The sequence below is a fragment of the Meriones unguiculatus genome, chromosome 17 (assembly GCF_030254825.1).
Source record: "Meriones unguiculatus strain TT.TT164.6M chromosome 17, Bangor_MerUng_6.1, whole genome shotgun sequence".
NCBI classification, from domain to species: Eukaryota; Metazoa; Chordata; class Mammalia; order Rodentia; family Muridae; genus Meriones; species Meriones unguiculatus.
The window spans coordinates 5129046-5152300 of record NC_083364.1 but is presented as its reverse complement, the minus strand read 5'-3'; the positions used below and the strand labels follow the sequence as shown (position 1 = coordinate 5152300).

At 48.0% G+C, this 23255-nt stretch overlaps 2 protein-coding genes across 15 annotated transcripts in view; both read left to right on the top strand.

Moving 5' to 3' along the window:
* Positions 1-12635, top strand: part of R3hdm2 (R3H domain containing 2) — a 118158-nt gene extending 105523 nt beyond the window's left edge. For 12 of the 13 annotated variants that reach the window (XM_021657983.2, XM_021657962.2, XM_021657976.2 and 9 more), the window contains 6 exons: positions 1265-1365; positions 6959-7128; positions 8560-8707; positions 10352-10449; positions 10786-10870; positions 11637-12635. In XM_021657983.2, the coding sequence (XP_021513658.1) occupies positions 1265-1365; positions 6959-7128; positions 8560-8707; positions 10352-10449; positions 10786-10870; positions 11637-11977 (943 nt within the window). In that variant the 3' untranslated portion in view covers positions 11978-12635. The remainder of the gene's footprint in view (positions 1-1264; positions 1366-6958; positions 7129-8559; positions 8708-10351; positions 10450-10785; positions 10871-11636) is intronic. The other variant, XM_021657928.2, reaches the window with a different exon arrangement.
* Positions 12636-12755: 120 nt separating this feature from the next.
* Stac3 (SH3 and cysteine rich domain 3) lies at positions 12756-20749 on the top strand. 2 transcript variants are annotated; one of them, XM_021657992.2, is made up of 12 exons: positions 12756-14400; positions 15165-15231; positions 15473-15737; positions 15966-16063; positions 16258-16330; positions 17179-17273; positions 19213-19279; positions 19474-19526; positions 19702-19787; positions 19943-19994; positions 20078-20215; positions 20373-20749. In XM_021657992.2, exons 2-12 carry the CDS (start codon positions 15166-15168, stop codon positions 20469-20471), a joined length of 1092 nt encoding a protein of 363 aa, XP_021513667.1. In that variant the 5' UTR covers positions 12756-14400; position 15165; the 3' UTR covers positions 20472-20749. The 2 variants fall into 2 exon arrangements, with proteins under 2 accessions (XP_021513667.1, XP_021513673.1); XM_021657998.2 differs by having other exon boundaries at positions 12756-15231.
* The last annotated feature ends 2506 nt before the right edge of the window (positions 20750-23255 follow it).

The following is a 23255-nucleotide window of genomic DNA, read 5'->3' as shown; positions in this document are numbered from 1 at the left end:
TACTACATAGCCTAGGCTGGCCCTGAACTCTGGATCTTCCTTCCTACTGCAGTCTCTTGTGTGCTACTGAGATGATAGGTGTGTGGCACATGATTGATTTGCTTTGCTTTGTTTTTCTTGATTTATTTTGGAAATAGGGTGTGTGTTGTTCAGGCTGGCCTTGACTCCTAGCAGTCTCCTGAGTGGTGGGTTTTAGGCATAGGTCACTGTGTTCTGGCTCTCTCTCCTTTTTTTTGTTTTACTTTGTTTGTGTGTATATGTGTGTCAATGTATGTCACGTGTGGGGTACACTTCAAAAACAGAAACAGATATAGGATCTCATGGAATTGGAGTCACAGGTAGCTGTGAACTGCCTGGAGTGGGTGCTAGGAATTGAACTCTGCTCTTCTGAAAGACCAAAAAGTGTTCTTAACCACAGAGCAATCTCTTCAACCCTCTCCTTGGTTTTTGTTTGTTTGGTTTGTTGGTTGGTTGTTTTTTGTTTTTTTTTTTTCTTTATTCTTTTCTCTCTCTCTCTCTCTCTTTTTTTTTTTTTTAAGACAAAGGTTTCTTTGTGTAGCCCTTGCTGTCCTGGAACTCACTCTGTAGACCGGGCTGGCCTTGAACTCACAAAGATCTGCCTGTCTCTGCCTCGCAGAGTGCTTGAATCAAAGTCATGCACCACCACGCCCAGCTTTTTCTTTTTAATGAAGAAATTCAAGTTAGGAATCCTAACAAACCTATGCAAAATCACATAGCAGTATAGAAGTGCAGTCGAACTAATGAAGGTCTAATTGTATGAATTTCTACCTGTATGTATATCTACCTGTCTTTTTGTGTATATCTATCCATGTTGTTTGCTCCTATTTGTCTTTAGGTGATCCCTAGTGTGTGCATTCTCAATCATTCATTCCTTTAGTTCTTTTTACTCCTTTCTTCCTAGTACTGTGGGTGCTTGATTTAGTAGTTTTTTTTTTGTTTATAAAACCTGTATGTGTGTACACACATGTATGTGTTTGGTTTCCATATTGTTAGAAAGAGTGTGTGCTGCCAACATTCCATATTTAGCGCAGATTAGCAGCTTCCTAATTGAAAGATGATCAAGTACAAATATATATAATTAAGTGAACTGATGAGTGATTTTAGAAATTGCATGGCAAATTGGTCTGGGAATGGGTTGTAGCTGCCTCTGCTTCCCACAGGGGAGGCCCAGGAAGCAGCAGCTGTTTGCCAGGAGCTGTTTCTCCCTCTCTCCCTTCACCACTCCTTTCTTCTCATCTCCCAGCCCTTCTGTGGGGTTTCTACAGCCTCCTGGCTCTGAGCAGTACCAGATGCCTCAGTCTCCCTCTCCTTGCAGCCCACCGCAGATACCACAGCAGTACTCAGGTAAGAATGCAAGAATTGGGAGGACTTGGGCCCTGACGAGGGTACACACTACTGACGGACTTGTATTACACAGCAGTGAGGGGTTCAGAGATGGCCTCAGTCTTGACTAGAGTATGGACCATATGCCTTAATCCTACCACTCAGAAGGTAGAGACAGAAAGATCATGGGTCTGAGCTATATCTCTGGGTTCATTGTTCTGTTGTTGTGTGTGCCTGTGTGCACGCGCATGTGTGTGTGCCTGTTTGTCTGCATTCATGTATATGCCTGCATGTGTGTTTGTGTGCGTTCATGTGTGTGTGTGTACGTGCGTGTGTGTCTGTATGCGTGCGTGCACCTGTATGCTTGCATGCGTAGATTGCATGCATGTTATAGGGTCTTTTTCACCATAGTGCTTACTGGCATAAAATACTCACCTCTGACTCCTACACTTATTTATCCTTTCAACAGCTTTTCTTTTTCTCTTGGGAATGTGAAAGAAAGTTGAGAAAAGCTTTTTAAAACATCATGGATGTGTTTAACAGATTTAGTGAGGGCTCACATACACTGTGGTGTTGTTATTCTGACCACAATTTATAAGGAAAGCTAAGACTTAAGATTGAATGTTCTACCAAAAGTCAGCATAGTTCTAGAATTGGAACTTAGGACTTTTGACTTTGTGTTACCTGTAAGCTGCATCTTCAGAAAAAGGTTTTCAGGAGACTTTGTGCTTTGTCCCTTTTTGTCCAGGAACTAAATGGCTTTATGTTATACAGCTCTAAGACTCTTCAAAGGGGCGGTATGACCCGTGGCTGTGTGCCCCCATCAAACCAAGGGCAGTTGCCTTGTTTGTTTCCCTCTCAGCAGTCCTAACACAGTGGGGCAGTACAGTGCTTCAGGGCTTTGAACAAGGGATCTTAGTTTACTCTCAGACCATCCCCATTCCACCTTGCTGGGGGTGGGATCTGCACTCTCTTTGGTGACAGGGAGCCCTTTGGCTGGTTTTCCCATTTAGAATGAAGTGCTCTCACCTAGGATGTTTGCGCTCTCACTGTTAGATGCTTGGGGCAATTACAGAATTAATCTTGTTCATAAGACACATTTCACCTTTAAGGGGAAATGACTTCTGGTTTCATCCAGACCAAACATAGATCTCGCACAAGCTAAGGTTTTAAATCTGCACACCCTTTTATTACGTGTGTGGATTCTCAGCTGCTTCTGTCTGCCAAGGTCACTTGACCTTGACCTTCTAAGTGGAACATGGGAATTGGGGAAACCAGTTCCAAAAATTGCTGCATACTGTGTTGGTGCTTGGCGCCACAGGGCATTTTCTCTCCTGTTTGTTAGGATGAGTGTGTGCATGTGTGTAAGAATATACTTGTGTGTATTGATCCTTTCAGTATGTCTCTTTGGTCTCTGGTATCTGTTGTTCAAATATAAAAAGGTTTTGCATCAAAAGTAGAGCCATAGGAAATAACTTGCTTGGCCTAGTGCTAAGCCAACTAAAACATCTCTTGTTCTGGAGACCAGCAGCACTAGAATTCTAAACTCAGGGTGGAAGAAGGAAGTAGTCCAGACTTCTGAAATCAGGGACCTAAGGAAACGTTCTGTTCTCTTTACTGCTTTGGAATTTCTTCTAGTTGTATCTCCTTTTGTCCCTAAACTGACCACAAACTACACACAGGCTTGTACCCTTCCCTCTGTCCTGCCCATATCAACTTAAGACATGATGTTCATCTAACCATTGATGTCTAAATTTTTACTGTGTCCTCATAGAAAGTAAAGAAAATGTAAAAAAGAAACAAATGTATCTTGTGCCTTCTTTCCCAGTTCACTGCTAACTGGGACCATAGAATGGCCCACAAAGGCCACTCTCACCTTCAGAGGACAGTCATTCTGCCCGCCTGTCATGTAGCAACACGGTCACTATTCCAAAAATAAAGGCAGGGATTAGGATTGGCTGTTCCTAGAAGAAGCGTTGTGGTTTATTAATACCTTTTCATAGTTGCCCAGTTCACCTGCAACTATAATGCTAGATATAACTGTAACTCCAGAAAAAACTTTGCACCACTAAAATGATGCCTTGCAGGTCCCCTGAGGTTTATACAGGGACTCCTGTTTGGGAAAGATGCAAACAAACATGAAATGGCAGTGACACCTATATACAGATACCCAACTCACAGTGACACAGCAGCATGGCCAGTGTGAAATACAAAAATAGCCTCTCACATACTCACTGGCTCATTTTTAAGGGTTTTCACACTGAGAATATTCTCTTCCAACTCAGAAAGATCTTCCTCTCCCCTGCAAAAAAAAAAAAAAAGGAGGGGAGGTGGAGCCAAGATACTGATTTCTAGCCTGTAATTCTGGCTCTATTTCTTTTTCATAGATTTGGTCCCTGCTAGTAAGGAAGAATTCCTATCAGTTTTCATCTTTCTCTCTCAATGATCTTAAAAAAAAAAAAAAAAAGAAAAGAAAAGAAAAAAAAAAAAAAGAACCTAAACAAAAAACGAAAACCAATTCTGCCCAACATAAATGTCATCTGCTTGTATTTATGTGGTTTGCTCTGCCCAATCGACCTTTCTGCCCAGGTTTAATGATGCCACTTAAAAAGCCATTCACACCTCCCCTCTCCTTTCTTAGCTCTCAAGCTGAAATTGATTTCTTTATTCAGCCCCCTTCTCCCTCTTCCCACGGACTCCTATCCCAGGCTCCTTCCCCAACCTGGTGAAGAGGAAATGCTATCCCTGGGCCATGGATTTTTTTTTTTTAATTGTCTTGTCCATTAAGAAGAGAGGGACAGTTCAGCTGTTAACAGATGCCACCTGCTTTTGGCTTGAGGAAGAAGAGCATAAAAATCAGCTCATCAGTTGAGTAGTGCTCTGTGTCCTCGGTTGAGTGAGGGAACAATGCTCGGGGGCCAGCTGGGGAGGACTGAGTATGGGAAGGCATTCAGGACTCTATTGTTTGGGGGAATCAGAGAAAATAATATAAGGGCTTGGTTCTCTTTCCCCCTCCCAATGGCTCTCTACGTCTGCACATCGTCCTGCTTAGGCTTTCACCTCGTACACGCTGACATGTGCCTCACCTGTCCTAGCCCAGGGCATTAGGCTCCAATTGTAAGCTGCCTTCCAGAAAACCTGTAGATTTGATTGTTCTTGTGTCGATCCCTCGGGGTCTCAATGAAGAATTTGAATAGGTCAATTACAGTGTTGTTGGTGGAGGATGTTAGAGTGAGTGTTAAGATGGGAGGTAAAGTGCCCTAAGCTGCTCTTGTAAGCAGAGGGTTGTTATTTGCTAATCGCACACCACAACTGCAGTTTCACTGGCCCTTTCTGTAAGCCACACTGTTCAATACCCTGTCCCTATGGCGCAAGGGGGGGTATACCAGCCTATGGTACTAAGTATTTGTGCTCTTTGCTATGGGAAACCATAGAGGGTGTGGTACACAAAGTGGCAGAGAATAGGATCAAATTATCTTCTGTGTCTCCTGAGCTAAGACCTCCTGTCTTTTCTTTTATTTCCTATGACTAATACTACTTGAGTGAACACTCACCTCACAGCATAACTGGTTTCCATCGTAGCAGCAGTGTGGTGGCGGCAGCATTGCAGCTCTGAAGCAGCAAACCATGACAGTAGCAGCATTGCAGCAAGCTTTGAGCTGGTAATCCCAGCTCTCTTTCTCCACCACATACACTTGCTCAGCCTCGAAGGTCAAAAGCCAACAGTCATGCTGTAACAGTCCCGTGTGGAGTCAGAGCCCTACCTATTTGTCCCAGCAGAGACTGTCTCATACTGCTTCTCCCTGACTTTTTACCTTCTTTTTGCCATAAAGAAGCTTGGACTTAGTGTTCCTCCTCTCTGTGCCCTTTCCCTTCTCTACTTTCTGAGGAGAGGAAACTATCAATGACTACCAGAACCAAAACCTCATAGCCATGTCCATTTGGGCCCTGGAATCTGCCAGTGTAGCCTTCAGTGTAGCCACTCTCCTTCTGACTGTCCTCAGTCAGAACCTCCCGCTTCGGTCTTCCTACTGCTGGGCCCCACACTTCATCACCCACTTTAGCCAATGCATGTACAAGGTGAGCTCTACAAAGAACTGGGCCTAGTCCATCTCCTGGGCACAGTCCAAGTAAGTATCCACCAGAATGCACCTCAGCCTCTGCTGTCAGCTCTTCACTTCATGTCTGCATTGTTAATAGACTCCTTTCTATGAGGACAGCGATCGGGCGTGTTTGAGGCACACTGGTGTTCAGCGTTAAGTTCAGTAAGTGTTGAATAGCTTCTTATCTCGTAGTGTTTTTCCCACAGTGTGGCTATACCGTTGTAAAAGGAACTTTTATTCACCTGTCTCAATTGTTGTCTTGGAGGCTCACTGCCTCCGTCTGCTAACCTAGGCCGTGTCTGGAAGTTTCTAGCCTCCGTGCAATCTACCATAGGCCTAGAATGTTTTCAGCCTCTGAGATTTACTGCTGAATAAGCTCATCTTTTCTTGTTCTTCTGAACTCCAGCCGGTTCAATTCAGCTGTTCTGGCTCAAACTTCTCTCCCAGCTGACTTCTTCAATCTGGTCTAATCTCTTGGCTCCTTCTCATTCCCTGGCTCATTCAGTCTTCACCTGAGTTCTCTCTTTCTCTGCAACCTGTCAGGAAAACTGCCTCCTCTCTCCCTCTGCATTGCCCATTAAGTAGCTTCCCTTTCCTGTCTCTTCACCTGAGAGTTGGGCGTATCCTGTTCTGTCAATTTTTTCTCTGATTTGTTACCTTTTCTGCCACTCAATTAGATATCACTTTCAAACATGGGTGTTCCCTTCTACAAACTAACTTCACTTTCATTGATTGTTTGGGATTAAAGGTGTGTACCACCACTCCTGGACCTGAGCTTTTCTTTACATGTAACTTGCTCTACCAGACTGGCCTTGAACTCAGATCTCTGTCTCCTGGATTAAAGGCGAGTTTGTAGTCTAGCTGGATCACACAAATGTAAAAGGTCTTTGGATGTGATCTCGTGCCAGAACAGCCATGTTCTGAATTAAAAGTCCTCTACATATCTTAGCACCTTAAAATCATTTATTTCCTGAATATGACTTATATCTCCAAACTGCTTGAACTGTTCCCTCACTTAAGCAGAGGTAACAAACACCTTACTTTGTAAGGTGGGTTAGGGAAGCTTTGAGTTTTCCCCTTCTCCAGAACAATTAGCCTTTGTTGGCTTACCTACAGTCCTTCCCAGAGAAACTTGCACATACCTGCAGCCCTGGCCCATACCCCAAACCCAGACCAGCACTGTGCCCAGACATTTCAGCAATTTGACCTGGGTATTTGGTAATACTCAGTTTTGACAGTATGGAGTAGTTTTTCTGCCGATCATAACAAAATGCCCCTCACCAGGTGAAGGGCAGGAAAACATTGGCGTCTGGTCTTCCACTCAAACCTCCCCTGGTTGTGGAAGAGAGAGTCAGAAGCCAAATCAGCAGCCACCTCAGAGTCTTGGCAGGACACAGTGAGAACGGCCCTGAAACAAGTGGGTGGATTTGCTTGCTGGCTTTTCTCTTCAGAGATAACTCTGCTTCCAAATAGTTTGAATTCCCAACATCTGCTTTCTTCATGCCACTCAGGAGTGTCTCCTTCTGGACCGGGTGTGGTGGTCATGCAACTGAATGTCCCTAACGGACCCCAGGCCCCCCAGAATCCATCCATGGTCCAATGGAGTCACTGCAAATACTACAACATAGACCAGCGAGGCCAGAAACCTGGAGAGCTGTTCAGTCCTGATGGTAACCCCCAGGTAACTTCTAGTCCTTGTCAGTTGTTTTGTTATTTTTGAGAGAGGGTCTCACTGTGTAGCTCTGACTGTCCTGGAACTCACTATGTAGACCAGACTGGACTCAAACACTTGAACTCACAGAGATCCACCTGCCTCTGCTTCCCAAGTGCTGGAATTAAAGGGGTATACCACTATGCCCAGCTCAACCTTTGTCTTAATAAAGATGGTCCAGATTCTTCTCAGAAATAAACCCTATGTCATCAACTGAGCAGCCTCCTTTACACATCTTTCTCGGGATGTTTTGAGGAAGGAACATGAAACAAAGTGGCCCTCTTTTCAGGAACCTGATGATCCTAGAGAGGAGAGTAAACATGTTAGGCCACGCTTAGAGCATGTTTAAAATGGAGGAGCCAGGATGACTGTGAGCTTAGTGCACATAAGGCGGAGCAGCACTCTGGGCTGGAGCAGATGGCATCTGAAGAGCCCAGGGCTGACCTCCGGCCTGCACGAGCTGCACACACACAAACACATGCACAAACATAGGGACGCTGCAGCCTCTCAGCCTGCAGGGAACAATCTGAGCAGACTGAGGAAGGAAATGAGTTGGCACCACGTTTTCAAGCACTGAATCAGAGCTTCCAGAGTTTTATCTCAGGTTTTATTTTTCTGACACATTGAAACACAGTGAAACTTTGGGAAATGCTTTCCATAGGACAATTATCACAACGAAGCTTTAGGCATAGAGCCATAGAAACACCCTAGCAAAGTAGCAAAGCAATGAGAACGAGTGCTATTGACTGATAAACACTGCTCAAGACCCAAGGAGGAAGGATTTATAATAACCACGAGGGTAGATTCTATTGATGGAGGGTGCAAGGTACAAGGGACCTCTTCCATAAGGATGGGTTCTAGTCACTGAGAAACTAAGCTCAGGATAAGGGGCTAAATGGGATTTGAGGGGGTTGGGAAGGCTGGCTCTGTAGAGGAGCAAAAAAATCACCAGGTTGTCAGACAACATCCACTGCAGCCTTCTGAGTGGCCAGGCATCAGTCGTTTCCTTTCTTTGAAGAAAATAGGCCTATGTGTTTGACAAGTCAAGTTCCTTCAATGCTTTCTTTAAGTTCTGCCTCTTCAACATATACACATACATACAGACAAAACAAGGAAATAGTTTTTTCAAGAGTGGGTACTGAAAATACAAACTAGGGCTGCTGAGGTAGGTGAGTGGGTCACTGCTTGGCTAGCATACCTGAAGCCCTGGGTTTGACCCCTAGCACTGGAAATAAGAGTAGTAAATAACAACAAACTAATTAGGGATCAAGAAGGCAGTTTGAGGCAGCAGTCTGATTGGGGCAGTTCTTATAGGACCACTTTGTAGAGTGATGAATTGTAACATGGGAACGTACAAAGGGTAATGTGTGTTTATGTGGTGTGTGCTCTTCTCTTTCACAGGCCAACGCACAAATGGGCAGCAGCCCTGTCACATCTCCTACGCAGTCTCCAGCACCTTCTCCTGTCACGAGCCTCAGCAGTGTCTGCACTGGACTCAGCCCCCTGCCCGTCCTCACAGCATTCCCCCGGGCTGGAGGCCCTGCACAGGGTAAGGGTTAGATGGAGGTGGGCTGCTGCGGAGTTCAGCATTCCCATCCCATTACAAGGTGGGAGATTAGAGGACAGCGGCAGGTAGGGAAGCAGTGGGGCAAACTCAGAGGACAATGACCCTCCTTACTGCTGCTCATGCATGGTTTACCCAGCCCTCCTTCGCATCCATGGTGTCTGCTACCAAGCAGGGTAAAGAGTCAGAGAAGTTCGTTCAGCTTCCAGTGAACAGAAGAACTCAACCCAACATCAGCACTGAATCAGAGATCTGGGAATAAGAGGCTATGTCAGAACCGCACAGGCTTGGTTTTGTTAAGGTTTTTTTTTTTTTATTGGGCTCGCCTCAGGAGGCAGAGGCAGGAGGATCTCTGTGAGTTTGAGGCCAGCCTGGTCTACAAAGTAAGTTTCAGGTCAGCTAGGGCTACACAGAGAAATCCTGTCTTGAGGGGAAAGTATTTTTTAATTTATTGCTTATACGCATGTGCCTACGTGAGTATGTATACCTTGGACTGGAGTTCTAGGCAGTTGTGAGATAACTTACTGATGTGGATACTGGGAACTAATTTGGTTGCCTCTGCAGGAACTAGGTGCTCTTAACTGATGACCCACCTCTCCAACTCCCAGGAAGAATGTGATTTCCTATTAAATCACCTGGGTTCCAGTTCCAGGACAAACTAGCTTTGTGATGTTGAACAAGTTACTTAAACTTAGAAAGTAGACTTTCGTTTTCTCATCCGTAAAATGGATGAGAAACATAGGAAATAATAGTCTTGTTGTTTTGTTTTGCTTTGGCTGTCACAAGCCAATTAAAAATAAGATTAAGAAGTTGTTAAAAACTTTAAAATGCTCTGAAATAATTTTGTAAGTAGTAGTAAGTTATACAGTGCTTAATCTGTCCCAGTCATTTACACAAGGGCTTTATATGCTATGTTCAGCTAGCTGTCCAGTAGCTCCAAGAGGGGAACTCCCCAACATTGCATCTCCGGCTCCACAGCCAGGATTTTTGTGCTCTTGTCTACCACTCCTTGTTGCCTCTCTTATGAGTTAGAAACTTGGATCTTGGGCATAAGGAACATCCCAGAGGTGTTGCAAGACACTGACAGTTCAAGACTCTTCCCTGGTCATTTCCCTTTTCTCATTTTCTTGAGACTAAGTCTCACTTTGTATCCCAGGCTGGCCTTAAACTCACAGCAGTCCTCCTGCCTCAGCCTCCCTAGTGCTAGAATAACAGGCATGTACACGTAACTCTTCCTGGCCATTTACGTTGGATCTACGATGGACAGAACTCAAAGGTAAAGGGATATAATAGTCCTGCTTAGAGTTTAGGAAGGGGCACAGCTCTTTGGTTGTTTTGTTTGTTTGTTTGTTTTGTTTTGTTTTGTTTTGTTTTTCTGAGCAGGATCTTACTATGTAGTCTTGTATACCAGGCTGACCTTGAACCTGTAGAGATCTGCCTGCCTCTGCTGAGTGCTGGGACTAAAGTTGTGTGCTACCGCATAGAAACACAACTCTTAAATCAGTTACATAGGCACTCCCATCATAGAAAACACACATAGGAACACTGTGCATTGCTGTTTATCTCCAAAGCCCCCTGAATCTCAAGATAGACAGACTGTGAGTAAGACCGTCTGTTCTTACTCCCTAGGTGATGGGCGCTATTCACTGTTGGGTCAGCCATTACAATACAATCTGTCCATCTGCCCTCCCTTGCTCCATGGCCAGTCAACTTACACGGTGCACCAGGTAAGCACAGCCACCTTCAGTCTTGGGGCATCAGATCCCCTTCTCATGCGGGCCCCTGTCTGCGAGTCCTCTGCTTCAGCCAGCCTGGGGGCATGGGAGAAAACAATGGACAAAGTGAAAAGAGTTTACCCCACTACTGTGCTCACAACTCCCATCTCAGTGCCCAGGGGGAGAGGTTTGATGTCTCACTTACCGTACGCTCCCTGGAAAATGTAACTGCCTGCTAGGGTTGGGTCTTCAGGGTGGGGTGCTACTCCTCAGTCCCTAGGGCAGGCACTGGGACACAAAGCAATCAATGTTGTTCACTTGGGATGAGAGTTATGTTGGATGTTGAAGGGACAGAGTGGATTGAAGCACGGAAACCGAGGCAAGAGACAAGCACTCAAATCTGCCTCCACTGACCTGGGGACAGCGGATGTTGGTGAGTAGCAAGACTCCAAACCCCCAAGGGAAGATGCCCTTCACTGCCAGCCCAGTGCCAGTGGGAAAGCTGGCTGAGAGTGGGGAAATGAGTCTTCTTTGCTCACGAGAAGCAGAAGGTATAGAAATGAAATATGTGTCCCCGAGCAAGCCATCCAGGGTCCTCAGGTAGACCGTCCTAGACACTTGGAGTAGCACAGTGTGGGCTTGCTAAGCCTCATGTTAAGCTACAGTCTCTTAGAGGCCGTTCTGACTCTAGTCTAGGATATCTCCCTGTGGTTGTCCTAGGCCTGGTTCAGGGGACTGGTGGAGAGTGTGAGAGAGGAGCTTTCTTCATTAATCCTTCCACACAGGTCTTTGGGATTCTGCAATCTGCACTTGTTGCCTAAACGAGGAAAGAAAGGGGTGGGAACTGATGCTCAGGAAAAGGTTGAGCCACTAAGTTGATTAAAAATTACTAATTATCCTAAGTTTTACAGCAGTGCCACCCTGTGAAGGAATAGAATTATAGGTGCCCAAGTCAGAAACATGAGATGTTAATTCTCAGTCATTCTTGTATCTCTGGGTTTGAAGAAAGGAGGGTTGTTTTATCCTTCTGGCTGCCCCTACCTCCACCTTATCTTGATGGGTTAATCTGGGGAGTCTAAGAGGGAAGGGTAGGGCTTTTGAGGGCTTTTTGGGTGTAAGCTGGATCAGTGACAAAGCCAGGCCACTGTCCAATCTTTGCTCCACCTCTCACAACCGTGTTGTTTTTCCTCCCCTTTCAGTGCTGGGAAGGGTGCTGGAGGTGACAGATCTCCCTGAAGGAATCACCCGTACCGAGGCAGACAAACTCTTCACCCAGCTTGCCATGTCTGGTGCCAAGATCCAGTGGCTTAAGGATGCTCAGGGGCTGCCTGGTGCAGGCGGGGGGGACAACAGTGGGACTGCTGAGAATGGCCGCCACTCGGACCTTGCTGCCTTGTACACTATAGTGGCTGTGTTCCCCAGCCCCCTAGCTGCCCAGAATGCCTCCCTTCGCCTCAACAATTCTGTGAGTCGCTTCAAACTGCGAGTGGCTAAAAAGAACTACGACCTGCGGATTCTGGAGCGAGCTAGCTCCCAGTAAATGGAGGGAGGGGAGGGACTGGCACGGTAGGAGTGGGGGCTGAGCTGAGGGAGCCAAGACAGACGGACTGGGCCAGAGCCTACCGCAGTGGCTGAAGAGCGAAGCAGACAGATTCTCACACCGGCATGGGACTCCTTTGCCATGGCTCCCCTTTTTCCCTTAGTTGGTCCCTTTCTGTCTCCCTCTCCTTCCCATCCTCTTCTATCACTTTTTTTAATCTCTTCTCCCACCATGAAATTAATTTCTTTCATATTTTTTGGTCAAGTAGAATTGAGAGGGTCTCACATTCCCCTCTTCTCCTGTTTTGTCACCATCCCAACCTCCCTTTCCTTTTTTGGTCTTCATGAATATATTTATATGGACAGAATTAAGAAAAATAAATTGATTTCCCCATTCTCTCACTTCCCCCATCTTGTCTCCCCAAACCCCACAGAGTTAAAAACTTGGGATCCCCCCATCCCCAGAACACATGTATATTGTTTATTTGAGGTTTGTGCCACAGTAACAGACACAGTATTTAATTGCACATACAGATGTTTGCTGGGTTCACTGTAAATTTTATTTAATCTGGTTTTTTGTTTGTTTGGGGAATTACTTGGGGGGAGGTTGGTTTTGTTTATAAATATAAAAAAAGCAAAAACGTGTTGCTGGACATCAATCACTGTTTCTCTGTGGATGGTCGATGTGGGCAGGGTTAGAAGCTCTAAGGAGATGCAGTTCCACAACTGCTAAAAGGCTTTTTTTTTTTTTTTTTTTTTTTAGGTTAGGAAGATTTCCCTAGTGTTGTGTACACGTTTTTGTTTTGTTTTGTTTTTGTTTGTTTGTTTTTTGTTTTTGACCAGTTCCTCCTGGCCCTTCCTCCCTGTACACAATTCTCACAGATGCTTGGGTGTCTGGAACTGGTCTGTGGTTCTCCGACTCTGCAAACTGCTTTTCACCAAGCACATTGCTCAACTCTGGGCCTTTGTGTCCATATCAGAGGTTCCTTCTTGCCCATTAATTCTGGTATTCATTACAGCCTTGCTACTGACCTGGGCAAATCAAGTCCAGAACTAGGTCGAGATGCTGGCCTCATTTCTGTCTATCTAATCTTCTGAAAAACCCTTCAGGGATGGAGAACTTGGACCTTTAATCCTTCGTAGGGTTGGGTTCTTGGCAGAAACACAAGTGGATGTTGCTTACAGTAAAAGCAGCTGAACTTAACAGTGCCACTCACCTGTCCCTGTCCCATGCAGTTGACAGAACTGAGCATTAAAAGTCATCACTTGTAGCTGTGTGTGGTAGCACATGTCTTTAACCCCAGTGCTCAGGGAGGCAGACACAGGTGGATCTCTGAGTTCAAGAGACAAGCTTGGTCTACAAAGTGAGTCCAGAACAGCCAGGACTACACAGAAATCCTGTCTCTAAAAACAACAAAGATGGCTTGGTGCGTAAATGACAGAAAACCTGAGTTTGATCCCAAGACACATAGTGGAAGGAGAGAACTGACTTTGACAAGTTGTCCTTTTATCACCACCCACAAGTTAGAAGACATGCACCAGTAAATATTTAAAAGATAAAGAAATTATTCTTAAAGATAAACCTCACCAAAAAAAAATAAAAATAAGCCTCCCTGAGGAAGGCAGCTGTGGACTGGGGAGGTTGGTTAATGACAGTAGTGGTGCTTGTGTGTAAGCCCGCAGTCTGAGTCTAATCCCTGGATCCCACAGGGTGGCAGGAAATAACTGCCTGCAAGAGTTGTCCTCTGGTTTCCACACATGCCTGCACTTACACACATCCATCCATACAAGAAGAGACACAGGCGGCCCTGGCCTCGCCAAGGTTAACTAACTGCTCCTTAGACCTCTGGGTATCTTTTGTTGTGTTTTAATCTCCTCACATGCGTGTGTGTCATAAACAGAAAGTTTCCTACTGGGCCTGCAGTGTGGTGGTCCAGGACATGGTTAGCATGGCAAAACCCAGGGTTCAGTCCCTGAGACTTGAGGCGGAGTAGGGTAGAAGATGCCCCTTCCTGATTAGCCAGGACTGACCTGCTCAGTGTAAACACTCAGAAGAGCCACCCTTGGGGGATGGGAGGAGTCAGGGTCGAGCCCTGCCCCAGACCTCATGGTTCCAATTTCTGCCTGTCAGCTGTGCTCTCAGCTGTCCACTGTCCTCCAGCCCTGTCACTTCAGCTCTGCCACCGCGGTGAGAGGCTAGGAGGCCTACAACACTGTCTGGGTAGCCGCTGTGAATCCAGAAGATTCTGGGGGCTTAGCCCTGAAGGAAGAGGACTGGCCCTCTCCAGCATCACCATCAAGGTCTTAGGGACTCCCTCTTTCCACACTGAACTGACTTAGGGAGTCTCAGAAGCAAGTCATCTCACCATCCTTTTATTTCCCCAAGCCTGAGTCTGTTCGGCTTCTTCGTTTCTCTCCTTATCTGTGAGTAGTTTGGGTTTTAGAAGTGAAATTGTTCTAATTCAGGATGAGCCAAGATTGGAGGAGGGGTGTGGTATGGTGGGGTCCAGGGAATGAAGTAGTAAGAAAAGGAAAGGCTCGTATTACTTTGAAAACCTAAAATAGCTGAGGCCTAAGGCAGGCCAGGACAGAACTAGGCACAAGGCTCAGGAAAGAGGTAGGGGAGGGCAGGTCTCAGGACATACCTTCATACATGTAGACAAGTATTGACCTTGCTAACCAGAAGCCATGAGAAGGTGTGTGTTGTGTCAATCACTTACAACTGTCTGTAAGACAGGGTCCCTCAGCATGTGGGTCACACGTCAGACATTTACATTACAGCAAAGTTACTGTTAGGAAGTAGCAATAAGATAATTTGATGTTTGGGGGCCACTACAACATCAACAGCATTAAAGGGTCACGGCATTAGGAAGGCCGAGAACCACTGCCGTAGGAGAGCCTAGAAGCCAAAGGCCTTTAATATTGGATTTGAAGACTCTGGGGCCACTTCTTGGTGTGGAAAGATAGGTGTTAGTTTAAGGAATTGGTTGGGAAGTCTTCCCTGTGTTGGACATCTTTTTCGGGACCTCCATAGACTTTGTTCACAAGCTTGAGCAAAGGCTGTTTAACCAGGTTTCTCCCAGAGTGCCCCCCTTTCAAGGGGCATCCTACTGTGTGCGTCAGGGATACAGGAAAAGAAGAACAGCAGTCAGCGATTAGATCTCATAGTGGGGTCTAACCTCTTGTAGGATGACAGAAAAGGAGGTGCTGGAGACCCCTCAGCCCCCCTTTCCAGCAGAGACTCCGCAAAGTGGGGTGAGTCTGGACCTTTGACCCCTGGGTGGGGGCTGAGAGTCGGGTCCGGGGGCTGGGAGCCATCACAGCATCTGAAAAAAACTGCTTGGATTGATCCCATTTTGGGATGACTCATTGGTGGTTGGGCTAGCCAACACCTGCAGCCCCAATCCACTAATCCCAGGGACATTGCTTTCCCCTGATAGAAAAATGAGAACTCGACTGTCATTTAACATTGGGTTTCCTTCACCCCCTCCCTCAGCTACAACGACTGAAGCAGTTATTCAAGAAGGGCTCTCCAGAGACAACAGAGATGGAGCCTCCCCCAGAGCCCCAGGCCAATGGCGAGGCAATGGGGGCTGGGGGTGGGCCCATCTACTATATCTATGAGGAAGAAGAGGAAGAGGAGGAGGAAGAAGAACCACCCCCAGAACCTCCCAAGCTTGTCAATGACAAGCCCCACAAGTTCAAAGATCATTTCTTCAAGAAGCCCAAGTTCTGTGATGTCTGTGCCCGGATGATTGTGCGTGAGTCTTGAAGGGGAGCAGAGGCAGTAAGGCGGAAGGCTCGGGTGGGACAGGACTATGAGAGCTATGTTTGTATAGACAGACTGGCAATACCCACTCTATGAAAATACTGAAGTTGACAGGCTTAGAGTCCCAGAAGAGAGCAGGCAGATCAGAGCGGAAGTAGCCACAGTGGTACAAAGGGAAAGGAGATCCAGAGCCTTATTCAAATATTCTCCCCCTCCCAAGTCAATAACAAATTTGGGCTCCGCTGTAAGAACTGCAAAACCAACATCCATGAACATTGTCAGTCCTACGTGGAGATGCAGAGATGCTTCGGCAAGATTGTGAGTAACGAGGCCCTGGGGAGGAAAGAGTGGGGAAGGGAAAGCACAGGCCTTCAGCTGCTCCTTGCTGGCCCCTAAAGCCATCCCATCCATCCCCTGCTTTATCTTATTCTGAGCAGGGCTGAGTACTCACTGGGGAGGCCCTTCTGGACCTACCTTGCTCCTTCTAATGCATTCCCCATCCCATCCTACAGCCACCTGGTTTCCGTCGGGCCTACAGCTCCCCACTCTACAGCAACCAACAGTATGCTTGTGTCAAAGATCTCTGTAAGTGTCCTCTGTGGACCTGAGGGAGTGGGCGAACCTCAGATGCTTTCACATCACCCCCTGCAAAGGAAATGCTGAAACAGAATCATTCTATTTCCCCAGTTCTCCCTCAATCTAGTATTTTTACAGCCATCTCTGGATGCAGTGATTAGCCCTGGAATACAGCTGAGAGAGACAAGAGTGAGCAAGTACTACAGATAGCCAAGGCGGAGATAACAATGAAACTTTAAGTCAGTTCCTTTCAAACCACTTTTAAAAGTGTATTCATTGAGGCTTCACTGATGGTGCAGGCGCCTTTAATCTCAGCACTCACAAGGCAGAGGCAGGCATATCTCTCTTGATTTCCGTACGTAGCCAGGGATACATAGTGAGACTGCCTCCAAAGAGAAAACGCAGTGACGGGCCTGTGTTCAGGGCTCTCTTTTCTCCTGGACACTTGATGGACACACGTGCCAAAAGCTGGTAGAAAAGCTAAACTCTGTAAAGAGCATGGTGCAGAGGAATGTGCTGGTGCTGGTGCCCTGGCCTGCACACATGCCCCTTAGCAGGACCAAAGCCAAGAGGGTAACGGCGAGTCCAGACATGCCCCAATTCCAAGAAACAGATCAATGCTGTCTTTCTGACACCATCTAGTACTCTACACTCTACTTGGAAGAAGTCTCATTACTAGGCATTCCCAGGGGTAGTTTAGAGCTCTTTGTAGCTGGTGACCTAGGTATTACACAGCTGGCCTTTCCCTGCTCTCTCCGTCTCCAATTCCCAGCAAGTCCCTGTTCGGGTCTATGGAATCCCAGACAGCCCTGCACTGCCTTCCCAGTAATGTCTTCTTTCTCCTCCCATCCCAATAGCTGCCAATCGCAATGACCCTGTGTTTGAAACCCTGCGCGTGGGGGTGATCATGGCAAACAAGGAACGGAAGAAGGGACAGGCAGATAAGAAAAATGTGAGCACTCTATGTCCCCACAGAGGCCGTTTCAGAAGCTCCATGGGTCAGGTCGTTTGCTCCTCAGGAAAATGACCCTAAACATTGCCAGACCAAACACAAGCATTCCTGTGTGGGCCTCCAGTTAGAGCTGAGAATGTACTTCAGTGATGGGGTGTTTGCCTAGTTTGTGCATGGTGTAAGGCATCCTGGTTTAATACCTAGCACTCAAAAACAAACTTGTTGCTGCCATAGAGCTTACAGAGTGCCATAGAGTGCCACAGATGGCTAAGTCCAGGCCCTGGCATTGCTGGATAACAGGCAAGACCTGTGCTTTTTGCGTTTGACGGAGAGAATTTTGTCATTCCAAGTAACAAAGGAGTTCTAGAGCCAGCAAGAGTCCATGAAGGTCATCTGATGTGATCTGTTCATCATGTAGCTGAAATTGAGACCCACTGGTTAAGGGTGACCTCATTGTCCTTACAATAGACTTACAAAGTTGGAAATGCCAGAAATGTGTTTGCCTGGACAAGCAATTAATTTCTCCCTAGATAGCCTTATGAACTAATATAGATGGTATTAGTTAAATCAATTCCAGTTCTGGTGTCTTTATGGGCACCAGGCATGCACATGATATAGAGACATACATGCAGGGAAAGCACTCATAAACATAGAATGAAAATGAAGTCTTAGCAGCAAACACTCATTAACACTCACCATCAATCCCCACCTCCTTTTATTGAGGGTCTCAGGTAGCAAACCACTATCAAATCTCCTTGTAGCTGAAGATGATCTTGAACATCTGGCCTCCTGCCTTTACTTCCCAGGTCCTAGGACAACAGATACACATCCTCACACCTGCTTTATAGGATGGTGGGGATTGAAACCAGGGCGTCATGCATGCTCGGCCAAGCATTCTCCCAGCTTAACTGCATCTCTGACACATACTCTGTTCCATTCTGCTCTGAAGGTCTTGCCATACAGCACAGGCTTTCTGTAACTTGCTTTACAGCCTAGGCTGGCCTTGAACTCCTGACCTTCCTACCTCACGCCTCCTGTTGTTAGAACTGTAGGCAAGTACCACCTTGCCCAGGTTTTAATAATAAGAGAAAATTTACAACTTGAGGGGGGGAAAAACTGCCCAAAAATAAAACTAGAGATCTGATCTCAAAGTGGTTGATACAAAGCTTGGGTACAAATAACAAATTCCAGTCAGTTCAACTATGAATTACAAGGCTGTTTCAGGAGGAACACCCATATTCTTAGGTGCTGTTCTCAACAGGAAAATGTGAAGACTATGTTAGACAGGTTAGGTGGTGCAATACCCATAATTCCAGCACTTAGGAGCTAGAGGCAAGAAGATCAGGGATTCAAGGTCACTCCGACCGCGTAGAGTCTGAGGACAGCTGGCCTTCCTGAAACTGCTACAAAAAAAAAAAAAAAAAAAAAAAAAAGAGGAGGAAAGGAGAAAACTGCTGGGACCCCCACCACTACCACTTTTTCTTACACACTGGAGTATGTCTAAGCAGACAGTATAATGAAGGGCCTGAAATCTTTATCATAGGGGCATTTGAAGGGACTGAAAATTACTGGGAAAGAGAAGCCAGAAAGGATATGTCTGCTGTCCTTACATAGTTAAAGGGATTGTGTTTGCTCCACATATAAAGCTCCAGAACGTGAATCAAGACAAATAACTAAAAGATAACACAGGCTTAATAAAAAGAAATTGAAAAAAAAATCACATGGGGTTATGTTATAGGTAGTGTAGGGTATGGGTGGCCAGCGTGCCAGCAATGTGTCAGAAGAAGTTCCTGCACCAGGGAGGTGGTTGGACTAGGTAGTTTCTCCAAGTTCTTCGAATGTTTAGATACTATTATTCTACCACTCTCTGTCCTGCCTGGAGAGGCAGGGAAAACAAAGGATCCCAAGACAACATCTCTAACTCTGTGTCATCCTTTAGCCGCTAGCAGCCATGATGGAGGAGGAGCCAGAGTCAGCCAGGCCCGAGGAAGGCAAGTCACAGGATGGTGAGTGAGTGTCACCCACCTCCACCCACAGAGGTGGGATGCTGTGGGTGTAGTCAAGGGTTTAGCTTCTCTATAGCAGGTGGAGAGAGAAATGGTGGGCCCAGGGTGAAAAAAGGTTCTCCAACGCAGTGGAGAGGGGGATGATAGATGCCCTCCTGGACACAGGAGCAATTTGTCCATATTTCCCATCCAAGGAAACAGCGCAGAGAGGGACAAGAAGGCTGAGAAGAAAACACCTGATGACAAAGTAAGAGTCTTCTCCCTGTACTACTCTGTCCTCCTCCCTGTCAAGGTTTGACACCTGTCCCACCTGTTCCCATTACCCTCCCACCCCCTCCGCGCACTGAGACAGACACACAAACCAACAAATCCCTGGAAGAGGTAAAGGGGTCTGGTAACTCCTCACCCTCTCTCGCCCCCAGCACAAGCAGCCTGGCTTCCAGCAGTCTCATTACTTCGTGGCTCTCTATCGGTTCAAAGCTCTGGAGAAGGATGATCTGGATTTCCCGTGAGGAGCCTTCAAGGGAGGCGGGAGTGTGGGGAGCACTGAGGAGTAAGAGATGAGCTCTCTGTGGGAATGGAGGAGGGCATGTGCCCTGGCCTCACTTACTGACAGAACTGATAGGTGGATTAAACCACAGAGAACTCTCCTTCCTATCCCAGTCCAGGAGAGAAGATCACGGTCATTGATGACTCCAATGAGGAGTGGTGGCGGGTAAGACTAACGGCTAGAGCTAAGTTGGGGTATGGGTAGGGTCTGGAACCTGAGATCTTCAGTCTACCTACTGCCTTCTCTAGGGGAAAATCGGTGAGAAGGTCGGATTCTTCCCTCCAAACTTCATCATTCGAGTCCGGGCTGGGGAACGCGTGCACCGAGTAACCAGGTCCTTTGTGGGGAACCGCGAGATTGGGCAGATCACCCTCAAGAAGGACCAGGTAGCTCAGGCACCTTAACCTAATCCCAGGCCTGGTCGCACCTCCCCCACCCACGCGCCTTGAAGCTCCTAACCCGTTAGTGTAAATGCCCCTCCCCACTTCCCTGCTCTCATCTGCCCGCAATTCAGCTCCCACTCTACCATCCTTTAACCCTTAGATTGTGGTGCAGAAAGGAGATGAAGCCGGGGGCTATGTCAAAGTCTACACCGGCCGCAAGGTGGGGCTGTTCCCTGCTGACTTCCTGGAGGAGATCTAGGTATCCTAGCGCCTGCTGGCGGAAGACCCCCACCGCTCGTTCTGGGCGGGGCCCTGGGCGAGTTGGGGAGTACTGGATATGGAGAGTTGGAAAGGCCTACCAGAGCACAGTGATGTTTCTGGGGAGGGTCTGGATTGCGCCTCTCTCCCAAGCTTCAGGACATCAACCTTCAAAAGCAGGGAAGGTGGGGGAGGGGAGAGCATCTTCATTAGGATACGCCAAGGCGCCGGAACTGTCATGTTACGAATTTAATTAAAGTTTTGACAAAAGTTAGAAAAGTTTTGTTTTGTTTTGTTTTTTAACTGCGGACGAAGAGAAAGCCTGCGGAGGGAGGTTGTCCCCTGCTGCTCCGCCTCATATTGTTGGGTTTGGAAAGTCAAGGCTGGTGTGGGTGGACAGATTTGCACCCACTAGCGTGGGCTTCTGCTGAAAGTGAACCGAGAGCCGGACAGGAGTCGTTGCCCCTGTGGCTGGGAGAATAGCATGGTCCTTCCGCTTGATCTCGTCGGCCCATGCTTTTCTGAACCTGGCTCCGAGCCCATCCTGGCCGCCAGGGGGCGATGCAAGATCTCCGTTGGAGAGAGAGGGATGGGGAGGGACTGGAGGGGTGGCTAAGGGGAGACAACCGTAGACACCAAGCCCGAGACCCTAGGCCTGGGAGGGGGTGGGGTGCGTGCCGTCTCCATGGCAACATTTCCTCCAGTCCTTCGGGAAGGCGGCTGGCGATGCCGGGGGGCCTAACCCCTCCCGCACGGCCCCTGCCCCAGCCCTTTTCCGACAGGTACGGAGTGAGAGGACGCCTGGCAGACAGCTAACCGGGGCCCCCTGCGGCGTGCCGTATGCAAATGTTATTATTTGCATATGCAAATATGCAAATGCTCCGCCACTGGTCAGGGCGGCAGGTGGCGAGGAGCGGGAAGGTGTGTGGTAGAGAGCAGAAGGAGATGAGGAGTTTGGGGACCTAGGAGCCGACCATTGAGAAGCAGCTTGGGGTGGTCGCTGGAGTGGGGCAGGTGGAGAGTCTTGGGTTTGATAGCGGGTAGGGGGAGGGTCGGCCTGGCCAGCCAGAAGCTCCTCTTCTAATCTATAGGTTTTCTGCCAGGGCCGAGGTTGGCACCGCCTAGCAAGGTTGGCAGCGGGAGCCCGGGCACCATCTGCTGCTGGAGGAGCGGGGAGGGCAGAGGCTCAGCTGGGCTGGGAAAAGGAGGGCCCCGGGACGGGCATCCCCCGCCCCTTCCATACAGAGAGATGAGGTGTGCTGGGGGTAGGGAAGCACACAGCCAAACTCCCTGCAGAACGGGTTCAGTTTCTTGTTCCTTTTGCCCTTGACTGTCGCTTCTGGAAGTCTGGCGGTGTGAGAGCCAGGGCCTTAGAGAACCACTCGGACAGTCCCCCTTTTTATCATGACTAAGCTGGAACGGGCAGACCACAGGCAAATGCACCCCCCCCCAAAACACACAAGTCAACCTTTTGCCCCATCCCTTCACCAAATCCACCTACCAGAAGCGAGGGGAGGGAGGACGAGGGTGCCAATTGCCTGTATTCACCAAGCGGTCTAAGGGATTCAAAAACCCGAGCGCATTTCCCCCGGGACTGTCAAGAGCCCCCAAAAATACTGAAGCAAAACCAATTTACTGGCTCATTGGGCGGCAGTGTCGGTGTAGGGTGTCGAGGAGCAGGGAGAACGGCTGTTCTCTCCCTATCTCGCAGGGTGCCCCCCTCTTCCCCTCGCCTTACCGAGCCGGCAGCTGTCCCTAATTAGAGCGGCGGTTTAATTGGATTTATCAGCAGTTAATAGGAAATTAAGCAAAGGCCCAAGAGAAGGGGGCGGGAGGAGCAGGGAGAAGGGCTGTGCCTAGCTGGAAGGAGGGTCCTGGGGCCCAAGCGGTAGAGAATGGTGCCTTGATGGAACCCAATAATCACAGCCTTCCCCTCAGTATCCTGCCGGTTGAGTTGGGCCCTGGTCAGTCCCAGGAGAGGGCCGGAGATATGACAGGGATACTGTTCGGCCTCCAATGCCTCCCACTCCCACGAGCCAGCTGCCTGGTGATGGATGATGCTGCCACACGCTGCAAAGGTCATAAGTCTGGGCCAAGGAGCAGACTGAATTGAAAATAGATCAGAGGAAGGGCCAGGGTATTATAGGGTCCAGGATACAACGCCACCCACCCCTCTCCAGGTTCTAATTGCTATTAAAAACAAACAAACAAAACCTTTTTCTTTGATGATTGGGCAGCATGCCTGAGGAGGTGAGGCACAGACTGACCCTGTCTTCTCTCTCACCTCACCTCAGCTGGGGCTACTAGGAATCTCCTAGGGCTGTTGATTATGTCCTACCAGCCATCACCTTCCCTCTCAAGTGCTTAAGTTGGGGCTGTCAGAGCCACCTGGAACTGTTGCAGCAGGGACAGCCTGGGGACTGAAGGCCTGAGAGGAAGCGTGGGAGCCAATCAAGCAGGGGCCACAGGCCTCAGAGTCCGCAGCCCCGGGCACCTCTCTCACCACGTCCTCATTACACTGCCGGGCTAAAGGGCTGCTCCGCGGGCCCCAGGGGCTGCTCTCTCACGGTCGGCCCCGCGGGCACAACGGCAGCTCCAGCATTCGCTTGGGTGTAACCCCTCGCGGGAGTGTGGAAGGGTCCTCTCCGCGCCCCTGGTACAGATGTGTCTGGGAACGCGACGTGTGTTCCTGTGTGTGCTCCGATTTGGGCAGTGCCTCTGTGTGTACACTGGTTTGTCCACACAGGTTTGTCAGCCCCGTCTGTGGCCTCCATCCATCCGTCCC